At 41.9% G+C, this 16,137-nt stretch overlaps 1 protein-coding gene across 9 annotated transcripts in view; it reads right to left on the bottom strand.

Annotated features, from left to right (window-relative positions):
* Positions 1–16,137, bottom strand: part of ppp6r3 (protein phosphatase 6, regulatory subunit 3) — a 169,948-nt gene that overhangs the window by 13,580 nt on the left and 140,231 nt on the right. For all 9 annotated transcript variants that reach the window (XM_072466552.1, XM_072466549.1, XM_072466550.1 and 6 more), the window contains 5 exons: positions 15,727–15,857; positions 15,312–15,436; positions 13,116–13,266; positions 10,352–10,449; positions 895–1,090 (listed from right to left, as the gene is read on the bottom strand). In XM_072466552.1, coding sequence (XP_072322653.1) covers positions 895–1,090; positions 10,352–10,449; positions 13,116–13,266; positions 15,312–15,436; positions 15,727–15,857 — 701 coding nt within the window. The remainder of the gene's footprint in view (positions 1–894; positions 1,091–10,351; positions 10,450–13,115; positions 13,267–15,311; positions 15,437–15,726; positions 15,858–16,137) is intronic.

The following is a 16,137-nucleotide window of genomic DNA, read 5'->3' as shown; positions in this document are numbered from 1 at the left end:
CGCCACTGTGGCGCCCTTATCTTATTTGAAAGAGTTTGCTATTCCATCAATTCTTTTAAAATCAGCAGATAAGGGAATGAGAGGTTTGCATTCTGCCAAGTGATAAAAAGCAAACTGAGTATATCACAGCCGATATTTAAAGAACTAGCTACAGATGCTCGAAATGGAGTTATTATATTGCATTTCCAGTACCAATTGGCCACCCGATGTTCAATTTACTGGTTTATGTTTTCACAAATCTTATATTTTAGGATAGCTAGGTATTACATCAAACAGAATATGTACAATGGGTCTGCAACACAAAGTTCTATTGCCCGAATAAAACACGTACATATACATTTCCCTTTAAGACTTGAGGCCCATCCAAAAGCAGGGAGGTAACGTTAATTTACACCAAAACTTGATTAGATCATTTTTTAAACACTGCGCAGTAATCTGGTTGCCATACAATTGAGCATGCAAGGAGGTGCAGAAAACAATTACAAATGTTTAAGAATTGAGATAATACCGTCAATTCCATGAGCCCTTAATTTGCCCATTAACCTTTTGTGGCAGCTTATCAAATTCCTTTTGGAAATCCAGGTTTAGTACATCTAATGATCCCCCTTTATGTACCCTACCAGTTTCATCCTCAAAAAACTCCAATGAATTTGTCAAACAGGATTTCCCCTTAGTAAAACCATGTTGACCTGTTTGATTCGTACCATATTTCCCCAAATGCACTGTTACAACTGCCTTAATTAAAGATTCCAGAATTGTCCCAACAACTGATGTTAGACTAACTGCCTAAATCAATATCATGAGGAATAGAAATCCACTACATATCCAAAAAAGATGCTATATTCAAGACTGAATGATTCCATATTCTGAGGGATTTTAGAACACTCAACCTACCTTTTAAACACAGCAGTTTCAGTTTTGGCATCTACAGTAAGGCTGACTGTCTCTTTCATAGAGCCATTTGTAACTGTCTCTGTTATTTGGTCTGTAGCCACCTCTTCTTCTCCGTCAGACAAGTTGGCTTCTGCATTTACTGTGGTTGACACTGCTCTTTGTTCCTTGCAAGCAAGCTGTGAGGTTGCAACAAAATCTGTAGTTTGAAGACAGGATTAAAGATCTGTAGACTTCCACAAATAGTCATGTTAAATAGAGATCATTTTTGAAAACTTAATTGACTATTTTCTCAGACAATACTGTAATATCATTTAAAGTAAAATGTATCATTTAAATCAATTACATAGAAATTTGGCTGACAGCATAGATACATTTTTTAAAAAAAAAAGAAATACGCCGAGTAGAATTTACTGAGGAAAAATCAGAATACATAATGCAATTTGTTTCAAAATTTGCATTATGTTTTATTATATTTCCTCCAAATAATCAAATTTATTTTCATCCTCTGGAAAACTAAACCATTAAATTTCCTCTAAGCATATTCAATACAACACAAGATAGAAGGAATTTTTAAAAAGCAAAATAGAAGATAATTGATAAATGAATCAACTAAAAAGATAAAACCCAGATCTGGATGGATTATATCCACGCATATTAAAGATGATGTGGAGATGCCGGCGTTGGACTGGGGTGAGCACAGTAAGAAGTCTTACAACACCAGATTAAAGTCCAACAGGTTTGTTTCAAACACTAGCTTTCGGAGCACTGCTCTTTCCTCAGGTGAGGAAGGAGCAGTGCTCCGAAAGCTAGTGTTTGAAACAGGCATATTAAAGAGACAACAGAGTCATGGAACGGAGTAAATTTACAGGGAAGTTACAAAGGTGCTAAAACTATGATAACGGGGGACCTTAATTATTATAAAATGAACTGGATTGGAATATAGTGTCAAGGGTAGTGACGGGGAAGATTCTCTGAAGTGTTCAGGAGAATTTTCATAGTCAGTGTATTTCGAACCCAACAAGGAAGGTGGAATTGCTGGATTTAGGGAATGAGGTACGTCAGTGAATCAAGTGTCATTAAGGGACATTGCGGGAAGTGATCAAAGCATCTTAAGGTTTAGGTCAGCTATGGAAAAGAAGCAACCTTAAGTTTCATTGGAGTTGTACCCCTTAAGATTGAGAGATAGAGATGTTCAGGATCATGAGGATTTGGACAAAGTAGAGAGAAAATGTTCTAATTTGGCAGAAGGATGAAGGGCCAGACAGTTACAAATAAATCCAATGGGGAATTCAAGAAAAAGGTCTTTACAGAGTGGTGCCACAAATTGTAGTTCAAACCAAAGTACCCCTTTTTGTTTTTGGAGTATGCTGCCGATTATAAGTGTGCAGCATGTCCAAATTATTTTTGCACAGCCACAACTGCAATATAAAAGGTGCTCAAAAGGCAGGATTGGGTATGAAATATTTCAGGATTGAAGGTGTTCAGAACAGATAGGGAAGATAAGTTGACAATGTTGACAGAATTCATATTTTAAACTCTTTTTAACTTTAAATAAAATGGGGGCTAGCTGTAACTTGAATTAACCTGCAATTGTTTTGAATGTTGTCCTATTTAAGAAGAAACCATTAGGTTTTTGAAGTGACACAGAGGATTCCTCAGTAGCTTATATATTTAAAATACCTTCTGCACAGTTAGATTGCTGAAGAATATAAAAGCAGAATATTATTTAAATGGAGAGCTGCATTACAATCTGGGTGTCCTTGTACATGAATTACAAAAAGTTAGCATGCAGGCTTTGTAAGTAATTAGGGAGGTAAACAGAATGTTAGCATTTATAGCACTGTTGCTTCACAGGGCCAGGGTCCTAGTTCGATTCACGGCTTGGGTCACTGTTTGTGCGGAGTCTGCACGTTCTCCCCGTGTCTGCGTGGATTTCCTCCGGGTGCTCCGGTTTCCTCCCACAAGTCTTGAAACACGTGCTCAAAGGTAATTTGGACATTCTGAATTCTCCCTCAGTGTACCTGAACGGTGCTGGAGTATGGCGACTAGGGGATTTTCACAGTAACTTCATTGCAGTGTTAATGTAAGCTTACTTGTGACAATAAAGATTATTATTATTATAAGGGGTGAAGTAGAAAAGTCTTGCTACAATTGTGCAGGCAAGACCGCCCCTTGGGTACGGTGTAGGTTTCGTAGAATCCCTACAGTGCAGAAGGAAGCAATTCGGCCCGTCGAGTCTGCACCGATCCACTCCACCCTATACCCGTAACCGAACGTGCATGTCCTTGGACACTAAGGGGCAATTTATTATGCCCAATCCACCTAACCTGCAGATCTTTGGACTGTGGGAGGAAACCGGAGCATTAGGAGGAAACCCACAGACGCAGGGATAACGGTACGTACAAGCTCCACACAGACATTCACCCAAGGCCGGAATTGAACCCGGATCCTTGGTGCTGTGAGGCAGCAGTGCTAACCACTATGCCGCCCCACGGTCTCCATAATTAATGAAGGACTTACTTGCTTTGGTTCACTAGGCTGATTCCTGGGACTAAAAGGTTAGCTTATGAGGAAAGGTTGAGCCGATACGCATTGGAGTTTAGATGAATGATAGGTGATTTTCATAGAATTTAGTGCAGGAGACGACCATTCGGCCCATCTAGTCTGCACCGGCCCTTGGAAAGTGCACCCTACCTAAGCCCCACTCCTCCAGCCTATCACCTTTATCCCGTAACCCAGTAACCCCACCTAACCTTTTTGGACACTAAGGGCAATTTAGAATCGCCAATCCACCGAACCGGCACATCTTTGGACTGTGGGAGGAAACCGGAGCACCCGTAAGAAATCCACGCGCACACGGGGAGAACGTGCAGACTCCGCACAGACAGTGATCCAAGCCGGGAATTGAAGCTGGGACCCTGGAGCTGTGAAACAACTGTGCTAACCACTGTGCCACCGTGCTGCCCGATTTTATTGAAACATAAGATTCTGAGGGGCTTATAGGGTAGATGCTGAAATGATGTTTCTTCTTTTGGGGGAATCTAGAGTTAGATGGCACATGTTTAAGATAAGGGGTCTCCCATGTAAGAAGGAGATGATGAGAACTGTCTTCTTTCAATGAGTTGTTAAGTCTTCAGAAATCACTTCCACAGATAGCAGTGGGGGTTGGGTCATTGAATGTATTCAAGGCCGAGTTAGACAGATTTCTGAATGATGAGGGAGTAGAGGGTTATGGGGGAAAACAGGCAACAAAGTGGTGTTCAGGTCACAATCAAATTGGTCATGACCTTACTGAATGGCTGGGCAGGCTCGATGGGTTAAATGGCCCAGTCATGCTCCTATTTCTTAGGATCTTAGAAAGAAACAGAGGAGTGATAGTAGTAATCATAGGATGAGAGCTGTCATAGAGTCATAGAGGTCTACAGCATACAAAATGCCCTTCAGCACATCACATCTTCACTGGTCAAAAATAACCACCTAACTATTCTAATCCCATTTTCCAGCACTTGGCCCATAGCCTTGTATGTCTTGGGATCGCAAGTGAACATCTAAGTGCTTCTTAAATGTTGTGAGGGTATCTGCCTCCATCACCCTTTCAGGCAGCGAGTTCCAGACTCACACCACCCTCTGGGTAAAAGTGTTTTTCCTCACATCCCCTCCAAACCTCCTGCCTCTTACCTTAAATCTTAAGTCCTCAAAGTTCTACAGGAAGTAGGTTTAACCTTGAACGAGAAATGTGAATTTGCAAAGCCAGAGATTAAATTCTGAAGACACATTATGCAATCTTCAGGAGTAACAGCCAACCCACAGAAACCAAGGTATTAGAGGGTTTCCACAACCAGAAAGGTTCCTTGGAATAGTCAACCAAGTTATTAAGTTCCTCCCAAATTTGGCAGAAGTCAAAGAACCATTGCGACATCTGCTGAGACAAGGTCAACAGTGACGCTGGAATGTGAACTGGCCAAATTATTTTGATATGTTCAACAGTCTTTTGATTTCACCTGAAATCCTCATGCACTGCAATCCAGATCTGCCGATTATAGTAGCAGCAGATGCATCATCTACAGGGATGGGCACAGTTTTCTTACCAGTTCAAAAAGATGGTAAAAGATGATCAGTTTATTATGCTTCAAGATCACTCAAAGATGCAGAGAAAAGGTATGCACTAATTCAGAAAAAAGTGTAGCAGCAACAGGGACGTGTGAGTTCCCTGATTCCGTGATGGGATTGTGGTTTAAAATTGAAACTGACCACAAGCCTTTGGTCTCTTTCTTAACCTGAAGGAGAATTCAAAAATATGCCATCTAGAATTGAACATTTCGGACTAAGGCTAATGAGGTATGATTCAATAACTGAGCACATTCAAGGGAAGTACTAGGGCTGTACGGGAGCACAAGTGGATAGCACTGTGACTTCAGTGCCAGGGTCCCAGGTTCGATTCCCCGCTGAGTCACTGTCTGTACGGAGTCTGCACGTCTCCCAGTGTCTGCGTGGGTTTCCTCCGGGTGCTCCGGTTTCCTCCCATAGTCCAAAGACGTCCAGGTTAGGTGGATTGGCCATGATAAATTGCCCTTAGTGACCAAAAAGGTTAGGAGGGGTTATTGGGTTACGGGGATAGGGTGGAAGTGAGGGCTTAACTGGGTCGGTGCAGACACGATGGGCCGAATGGCCTCCTTCTGCACTGTATGTTCTATTTTCTATGTTCTAAAGCTGATCACATTGCTGGAGAGAAAGATGTCCCAGAAGGAGAGGCCAAGGACAGAATCTACTCGGTTATAGCGAAGAAACAATAGAAGTACCATTATGTTGCTCAGTGTATTCTTATAGGTCACCAATTCAAGGGAAAGATAGAGGAGCAAATTTGCAGGGAAATGACAAAGAAATGCAAGAATTTAGAGAGTAATTTAATGGAAGACTTCAATTATCCTAACAGAGACTGAGATTGTAATAGCCAAAGGGCAGAGAGGAACAAAGAGTTTCCAAAGTGTGTTCAGGTAACCTGCCTACATCAGTATGTTCCCAATTCAACGGGGGAAGGAGTGAGAAGGATCAAGTGGATCAGCTATCAGTGGGACCAATGATCATGACATCATAAAGTTTAGGTTGGCTGTCAAAAAACAAGAAGCAATTTATAATAAAAACAGAGAATGCTGGAAAAACTCAGCAGGTCTGGCAACATCTTTGGAGAGAAAAACAGTAATGTTCAGTCCAATATGCCTGTAAAAGCTTCTACAGGTATGTGAAGAGAAATGGATTGGTGAAGACAAATGTAGGTCCCTTAATCAGAAATGGGGGGTAATTTATAATGGGGAACAAAGAAATGGCTGACCAACTAAATACATACTTTGGTTCTGTCTTCAGAGGATGACACAAATAACGTACCAGAAATGTTGGGAAACACAGGGTTTAGTGAGAGGGAAGAACTGAAGGATATCAGTAATAGTAGGGAAATGGTGTTGGGAAAATTGTTGGGATTGAAAGCCGATAAATCCCCAGAGTCTGATAACCTACATCCCAGAAGGGGCGGCATGTGGTGCAGTGGATAGAACTGGGACTGCGGCGCTGAGGACCCGGTTTCGAATCCTGGCCCTGGGTCACTGTCCGTGTGGAGTTTGCACATTCTCCCCATGTCTGCGTGGGTTTCACCCCCACAACCCAAAGATGTGCAGATTAGGTGGACTGGCCACGCTAAATTGCCCCTTAATTGGAAAAAAAATAATTGGGTACTCTAAATTTAAAAAAAACCTACATCCCAGAGTAATTTAGGAAGTGGCAGGAGAATGGGGATGAGAAAATATCAGCCATGATTGAATGGCGGAACAGACTCGATGGGCCAAGTGGCCTAATTCTGCTCCCATGTTTTATGGCCCCAGAAATAGTGGATGCATTGGTGATCACCTTCCAAGATTCTGGACTCTGAACTGTTCTTACAAATTGGAAGGTGGCTAATGAACCCCATTATTTAAAAAGGGAGGTAGAGAGAAAATAGGGTATTGTAGACCAGTCAGTAGTGGGGAAAATACTAGAGTCCATTACAAAAGATTTAATAGCAGAGCGCTTGGAAAATAGTGGCAGATCAGAGCCAGCATGGATTTATGAAAGGAAAATCATGCTTGACAAATCTGTTGAAATTCTTCGAGGGTGGAGCTAGTGGATTTGACTATGGGGAGCCAGGGGATGTGGTTTGCTTGGACTTTCAGAAGGCTTTTGACAAGTCCCACGTAAGAGATTAGCATGTAAAATTAAAGCGCATGGGATTTAGTGAAGTGTATTTTGATCAATAGAAAACTGGTTTCAGACAGGAAACAAACAGTAGGAATAAACGGCTCTTTTTCCAAATGGCAGGTCCCCAGCTTTTCACAATTGATATTAATGATTTAGATAGGGGAATTCAATGCAATATCTCCAAATTTGCAGATGACACAAAGCTGGGTGGGAGGGTGAGCTGAGGAGGATGATGCAGAGATTCTTTGGACAAGTTAAGTGAGCAGGAAAACGAATGGCAGATGCAAAATAATGTGGATAAATGTGAAGTTATCCACTTTGGTAGCAAAAACAGGAAGGCAGATGACTATCTAAATGGCTAGATTGAAAGAGAGGAATGTGCAACGAGACCTGGGTGCCCTCGTACACCAGTCACTGAAAGTAAGCATGCAGGTGCAGAAAGGTAAAGACGCCAAATGGTACGTTCGCCTTCATAGCAAGAGGATTGGAGTACAGGAGCAGGGATGTCTTGCTGCAATTGTACAGGGACTTGGTGAGTCCATACCTGGAATATTGTGCACAGTTTTATCTGAGGAATGATGTGCTTGCTATCGAGGGAGTGCCGCGAAGGTTTATCAGAGTGATTCCTGGGATAACATTGCATCAAGTCGGTTAGATCAGGGTATTGAACGTGATGATCAGCCATGATCATAATAAATAGTGGAGCAGGCTTGTAGGGCTGAATGGCCTCCTATTTTTTATGTATGTTTCTATGTATGACAGGTGGATAATAGAATTGAAAACCAGGTACAATATAGATTTTTTTTCATATCCTTTCTGACATAGAGAGAAGCAAAGAGGTGGTATGAGAAGAAATTGTCAGCCAATGCAAAAGCTTTCTATGGGCATAGAAATATTTAAAAAGGTAGAAAGGAAGAGTGGGGCAGATTAAGGGCCCAAAAGGGGATTTATGCATGGAGGGCAGGGAGCAGGCTTAAGGTACCAGATGTGATCTTCACATCTATCTTCACCAAGAAAGATTCTGTCCAAATCATTGCAAAAGAGGAGATACCCGAGACACTTGACAGACTAAAAATGATGAAGTGGAGGTATTAGATTGTCTGCCTGCATTTAAAGGTTGATAAATCACAAGGACTGGATGAGATGCATCCAAGTATTTTGAGGGAAGGGTGGAAGTTGCGGAAGCACTGGCTATAATCTTTCACTCCTCCTTAGATATGGGGTGGCACCAGAAGACTGGAGAATTACAAATGTTATACCCTTGTTCAAAAAAAGATTAAAGGGTCAGCCCAGCAACGACAAGCCAGTTAGTTTAACCTCAGAAATAATAATTCAGGATAAAATTATCAGTTGTTTGGGAAATGCAGATTAATTAAGGAAAGCCAGCATTGATTTATTAAGGACAAGTAGTATTTAACTACCTTAAATTCGTTTTTGATGACCTAACAGAGGGTGGATGAGGGAAATGTGGTTGATGGGGTGTACATGGACCTTAAAAACCTCTGTTCGGCGTTTTGATATGTGCTACAAAACAGACATGAGAGCAAGCTTAGCCCTCATAGAATAAAATGGACAGTAGCAGCATGGATACAAAATTGGCCGAGTCACAGGAAACAGGCTACTGGTGAACAATTGTTTTTCAGACTGGAAGAAAGTTATTCAGTGAGGTTGCCCAGGAGTCAGTGTTCGGACAACTGCTTTTCTTGATATGTACATTAGTGTCTTTTTTAAAAATTTGTTCATGGGACGTGGGCTCCGCAGCCTGGACCAGCATTTATTGCCCATCCCTAAATGCCCTTGCTATGGGTCTGGAGTCTCATGTAGACCAGACCAGGTAAGGACGGCAGATTTTCTTCCCCAAAGGCCATTAATGAACCAAATGGGTTTTTACAACAATCAACACTGGTGTCATGGTCATCATTAAACTTTTAATTCCAGATTTTTATTGAATTCAAATTTCACCATCTGCAGTGGTGGGATTTGAACCTGGGACCCTAGAGCATTTCTCTGGGTCTCTGGTTTACTAGTCCAGTGACAATACCACTATGCCACCACCTTCTCACTTGAGTGTATAGAGCACAATTTCAAAAGATGCAGATGAGACAAATCCTGGAAATAGTGTGAACTGTGAGGATATAAATAAACTTCAAAAGACACAGGTGGAATGGGCAGACAAATGGCAGATTAAGTTTAATGCAGAGAATAAATAAGTGACTAATTAAGGTAGGAAGAATGGAGAGACACAACACAAAATAAAGGTTCTAAAGTGGGCACAGGGACCCAAGGGTATATGTGCACAACTCATTGAAGATGGCAAGGCAGGCTGAGAGAGTGGTGATAAAGTATAGAAGATCCTGGGTTTTATAAATATGGACATAGAGTATAAAAGCAAGGGAGTTGCGACTAAACCTTTATAAAAGATTGCTTCGGTCTCAACCGGAGTATTGTGCCCAATTCTGGCCAGCACGCTTTCTAGGGAGGATGAAAAAGTGTTAAGAGAAGGTGCAGAAAAGATTCAGGAATTATGGTACCAGGGTTAAGGAACCTCAGTTAGGTTGGCAAATCGGAGAAGCCAGGGCCATTCTCAACGGAGAAAGGAAGGTGGAGAGAATGAATGAAATGAATTAAAATCGCTTATTGGTCACAAGTAGGCTTCTAATGAAGTTACTGTGAAAAGCCCCTCGTCGCCACATTCCGCGCCTGTTCGGGGAGGCTGTTACGGGAATCGAACCGTGCTGCTGGCCTGCCTTGGTCTGCTTTCAAAGCCAGCGATTTAGCCCTGTGCTAAACAGTATTAATAGAACTGTTGAAAATCATGAGGGGCTTGGACAGAGTAAATGGGGAGAAACTGCTCCCATTGGCAGAGGACCAAGAGGACACTGATTTGACAAAAGCAACATGAGGGCTAAATCTTTTTATACTGCTAGTGATTAGCATCTAGAATGACCTTCATGAATATGGCAGAGGCAGATTCAATCGAAGCCTTCAAAAGATAATTAGATAATTATCTAAAGAGAAAATATTTTCAGGGCTACAGAAAAAAGGGAAGTGGGACAAGGTGAAATGCTCCTACAGAGAACGGACACAGCTAAAACAGGCCGAATGGCCTCCTTTTGCGCTGTAACCATTATTTTTATTCACTGGCATTTTTATGGAGAAAACTGAAATGTATCTAGCTTTTTAACATTTAAAAAAAAAATCAACATTTGAAACAAGTGAGGAGGAGGATTACCTTCAGGATGTGCTATTACATTATTGTGATGCGGATCCACTGGGTCAGCACTGGTTTCCATTTCAACAGGCGAACTACTTCTTAAAGGGTCCTTTGAGCTGAATCAAAAAATATTTAATTTTAAAGTTACTGGTACCGTAGTCCAATATTTACCCATTGCTTACACCTTTACACAACATGCAACATTACGAACATGGATCTGTTATCTATATATTGGGTTTGACAACATTTGGAACTGCACGCTGTTGCTAGATACTTGAGAGTCTTTGTTCCACTTTCTTTTTGGAGGAGAACAATTTCTATCTTCTCATCTAAAATGTCCATCAGCAAAAAGATTCACAGAATGCTTCTGCAAAGTGGGACTCAGACAGCAACGAAATGCAACAAGTGAAGCTATCCATTTCACTCTGCTACTTTGCAGTAACAACACTAACAGGAAGCTGCCGTCAAATCAAAAAGATATTTTGTCTACCACACAAGTGCGTAATGTGTATATGAATTTCAGTGCCCTTGCGATGCCAAGTGTGTAGGTTGTACATCCCAACAATTGGCGGATTGTATCAAACAGCACGTCCCTTGAATTGTTTTCAACATGCAGAGAGTACTTTCTGTCCTCAACCACTCAGTGTTTACAAAACTCAGAACATAGCATCCAATATTAGATGTGATTCTGCAATTGGACAACACTTGCTAAACAATCCTGAAAGTGCTGAGAATTACACCGACAGGCTCACAGTGTGGCTCACTTACCCGTTCTGGAAGCTACATATATTTAACACAATGAGCTTTGCAAATGGAAAGAACTGATCTACACATTTTCCATTTTTCAACCAAAATCCCCATGGCAAAGCCTTGACCAAAGTCCATCCCCTGGTTTGAATTTAAACAAAAGCTTTGCAGTTAACGATTCCCTGGTGGATTCTCCATGGCAACTCCTCTACCAGAGTTTACTTGGCAACCAATCAGCACTCACTTTTCATGCAGTATAAATTGTTGTTCCCCATGAGATTTGGTTTTCTTGTGATTCTGCCTTGATGAAAGCTGGACGTAAAGTTTTGACAGCATGTCTCTTTTCTCAGCAATACTCCCAAGTTCTCATAATTTCAGTGATTTCTAATTGATTGCCGTCTGAGAGATCTTCAATGCCACAGAATGTTTCTTGAAAATATTGGAGTAAGGAAATGTCCCCTTACCAAATTAACTGCACAAAGGAGCAGATGTTTGAGAGCACTTATAAGCTCCAGTTAGTTGTTAAAGAATCTGTCCCCTAATTCTTTTTTTTAAATTTCCAATTAAGGGGCAATTTAGCCCCTCTGGGTGGCAGTAGTGAGGTGCGTGACCTCGAACCAGAGGGTGCTCTGTCCCAGCCACAAATTCTGGAGCGAAGCATTGAGGGACACGGAATCAGCCTGGAGGCGCCTCCTGGAGGCGCCTCCAGAGATAGACCAGTGTGTGACCCTCTCCCCCGCAAACAACGTCAATCCAGGTTCTTTTCCATAGATGTCACGCCCAGTCCCCGAAAGAAAAGAGGCGGGGGATAGTGAGGAAATCCCAGCAGCTGCCGCTGTCCCCCGAGCAGGGTGCTTCGCGGTCGGACGGGACAGGGCAGGTGGATTGGCCATATCTTTTTATTAAAACAGTAAAAAAATATATACAAGGCCAAACGGTACAAACACTAATTTTGTGTTGGAGAAACAGGGTACCCTCCCCTCTGTACCAATGCATGGGGAGGGGGGTGGGTACTCTGATTATTAAAACAGTTCACAACACACTTCTACAAAAAACAAATGGTACACGCACTAAACTTTGTGAAGAGACCAGATACCCTCGCCTCTGTACCAACAGGAGGGAAAGGAGGGGGGGGGGGGGGGGGAAAGAGTTGGGGTGTTGGTGGAGGGGGGGCCCAATAGGACACTGCCTGAACTATCTACGGAGGTAGAAAAACAAAAGAACCTTCAATTGTGATGTGCCAGATTATGGGAGTCCCCCAGAAGGGGTGAGAGGCGACACAGTGTCAGGCACGAGTGAGCCCTGCACCCCACTGCAGAGAGCCTCATGTGCACCCTTCGCTCCCACACTGGGCGGCTGACAGCCTTCGGACATTCACCCTCCGGGCCCAAATCCTCCACCACACTGAGTACGGCTGGCGACACGGGCCCACAAACCAACCCAGGGCCTGCCTTGATCCCGCCACCGGGGTCATCAACAGACGGGATCCCCTCAGGCTCTTCCTGGGGTCCCGGGTAAATTGCCCCTTAATTGGAAAACTTTAAAAAGAATTAGGGGACTGATTCTTTAACAACTAACTGGAGCTTACAAGTGCTCTCAACATCTGCATCTTTGTGCAGTTAAATTGATCAGGGGACATTTCCTTACTCTAATATTTTCAAGAAAGATTCTAAAGCTTTCTTTACCAGAGGTAGCAGAGATTCCAAGTGACAATGTAAGCAATGTATACAAAATATATTTACCACAACAGCACAAGGTAGGTTGGACAAAATCTTACATGAGGTCAAATTTCTTTCAAGAATTGCCATGCACATTAAAAAAGGGGAAATAGGTGTGTAAGAGACTAAAAGTTAAATCACAAGATAGAGTTTTAGCAGATTATAAATGCATGGGAAGTAATGTGGTTAAGTACGACTGGAAGAGAGTTCCAAAACTCTGAGACTTGATGTTTATGATTGGCCTCTAACAGTAATCTAAGAAAACATCAATACAACTCAATTACAGGTATTTTTGTGGTATCCAGAATAAATATTACCTTAATTGAGATGAAAAATCAGAAAAAGTAGCCCATCCAGCTTCCTGCGGTACGGAGTCACCTGAACTCCACAAAGGAGGTTCACTAGAATTTACTGCAGTTATATTTGCAGTTTCCATAGGCACTTCAAGGTTTGCTGCCCATCCTGGGGCTGTAAAAACAATTCCTACAATTAGGAAACTTTACTGCAACCAAACAATCCATGACAATCATTGCATTTAATTCTTGCATAAAAGCTGCTTGCTTGGCTCAATGAATGAAAGTTTGGGAGGTGGTTTTATGATCTTGATTGAGACCAGTAATATTGAGTTTTATTTTAAGAATCCCAAAACCCAGGTATGTACTAAATGAAGAATGAAGCCACATGGTTCATGATTGACAACAAAAATGTCAAATTTCCTTCTATACCCATTTGACTTAAAGTAAAGTCGCCATAGTGACCATGTGCTGCTTTCCCCTTTGAGGGGGGAGAGCTGACTGGTGGTGATTTAACCGGAGGGTCACCACACCTTAGGCGAGGAGCAAAGTGGGGGCCTTCATGGACAACCTCAGCTGGTATAGGAATTGAACCCACGTTGTTGGCCTCACTCTGCATCACGAACCAACTGTCCAGCCAACTGAGCTAAACTGGCCCCCAGTTTGACTTACACGCCCAATGACCCAAGTCAGAAAATGGAAGATTAACTACTTGGTTGGACTACAGTTTCAACCATTTGAATACGGGCGTTCGGCTTACTTCCGGTAAGATTGTCTCTTCAAATCTCTGCCATACATCCAATAGTTGGAGAGTCACTTCAACACAGGCATCACTGGATCTTAAGTGCTACCCCCTCAGGTCAGAGTTTTCTTGGTTCTACTATTCTATAACTCTGGAGGCTTGTATCAAAATCTTTCTCTCTCTCTCTTCTCCGCTTGGCTATCCCAGACTTCACCTCACGAGTCCTTCAATTATTAAGGTTTTGATACCCCTTTAGCCAGCACACAGAATTTCAACTGAATTCTGCTTGAAAGAGATGATCCCTGCACTCAGCTAATTCCACACTAAATACAATCAACTTGCAAACAGAATTATACTCTACCCGCCCCTATAATTAACTTTTGGTTGCCCCCGTTTCTATTGTTCATTTTCCCAGCAAAATCACATGGTCAGTTACTGGAAGCCAGTTGCTTTACTAGGTAGGGACTGTCACTCCAACATAAAACATAAGTTTTCCCCCAAATCACACAGGCCCATCACAGTAGTTATGGCAAAGTACCTAGTCCTCCTATAAATTATAGTTAATGCACTTGAATAGTTCTGTCAATTCATTAACTTCCTATTTTGTAACTTATTTTCTCTCCTGTCCTTCAAATTTACTCCCACATAACATTGCCTAACAAAAGGAGATAGGTAACTACGTCAGAGGTCTTTATCGATGCTACATTGACACAAATAGTCAATTCATTCAATTCTCTCTTCTGGCAGAGGAAAGGGACATCATAATCTCTACTAATTTGCCCAAGTGCCAACGGTTCATCATGCAATTTAGCTCATTTGTGACGATAGGGACCATCACAGTCAAATCTAATCCTTATATATCCAACAAAGGGCATAGGATACCAATTAGAGCAAATAATATTAAACCAAATCTGGTCCAACACCTCCATGACCTTGATCCGACTCAACTTCAAGTCTATTTTGTATTCATTATGTCTTTTCTACAGCTAGAACTTAACGTAAGTAAGCTTAGGCATAACAGGCTCTGTCCCACAAAACACATTCAGAATATTAGACACCAAACATTAGAGATCCAACATGAAGAAAGTGAAAGGTTCTTTCATTGTTGAGATTAACTGAAAGCATTTACTTAGTGCCCCACAGGTTTTAAAGTGTGCATTACTAGTCACCAGGGAACAATTGCTACTGATATTTGGTAAAAAGGACACACTTCCCTGAACCAACAAATACTTTTAACAAAGCAAAGAAAGAAAATCAACTTATTCCATGGAAAGTATTTTTACAATTTGAACGCACTGGAGGAAGATTTTACATTAGAGCAATTCCATGGCACAAAGTGAGAACTTAGTTTGAGAATTACAAGACTGATTTCATAGTTCACAAAAGGTTTCCTCAAATATTTAAGCTTCATGAAGGTCATAAACACCATTTTAAGATCAGCCAAAATTCATCAAGTTGGATGCAATCACTACACTTGCCATCATTTGTATCCACTTCCATTCTATCATCTGGAGTGGCATTGGGTACAAATGAATTATTCCGTTTATCCACATCTTCATCTTCAGAATCTGTGCTTTCTTCACTGTCTGTGCTCCCTGAACTTCTGCACAAAATTGAAAATAAAAATATTTTGTCAATTAAAACTTGACTATTAAAATCAATTCAGAATTTTTTTGGAACTAAATTATGGAGGGTGGACAGAAGAGAGCCGAGGGAGGGTGGGAGGGGGGAGAAGGGAGGGAGCCCACGAGGGGCTGGAGGGGAGCGCGCGGACGGGGACGTGCGGGGGCCCGCGAGGTGGGGAGACAGGGCCCGAGAGATGTACGGAGGGGGACTGGGGCGCAAAGCGCCGATGGTAAGAAAGCGCCTGTGTGCCTATCCCAGTCAGCTTACCTGTGTCGGTTTTGTGCACCTTCAGCAAAAGTTATATCTTTTTCATCCCAAATATCATCTTCATCAGAACCGCTGTCATCAAATTGTTGAATCCTCTCTTTACAGCATGCCTCAAATAGAGCAACATTAGCCTGGATTCAAAACATATAATGTCAGAAATTTCCAACAACATAAAATTCATTACATTTTAATCTAAGTACGAAGTCTTACAACACCAGGTTAAAGTCCAACAGGTTTGTTTCGATGTCACTAGCTTTCGGAGCGCAGCTCCTTCCTCAGGTGAATGAAGAGGTCTGTTCCAGAAACACATATATAGACAAATTCAAAGATGCCAAACAATGCTAGCATTAGCAGGTGATTAAATCTTTACAGATCCAGAGATGGGGTAACCCCAGGTTAAAGAGGTGTGAA

Source organism: Scyliorhinus torazame, chromosome 10 (assembly GCF_047496885.1).
Source record: "Scyliorhinus torazame isolate Kashiwa2021f chromosome 10, sScyTor2.1, whole genome shotgun sequence".
Taxonomy (NCBI): domain Eukaryota; kingdom Metazoa; phylum Chordata; class Chondrichthyes; order Carcharhiniformes; family Scyliorhinidae; genus Scyliorhinus; species Scyliorhinus torazame.
The sequence above is the reverse complement of the archived record's forward strand: the minus strand, read 5'-3'. Positions and strand labels throughout refer to the sequence as shown.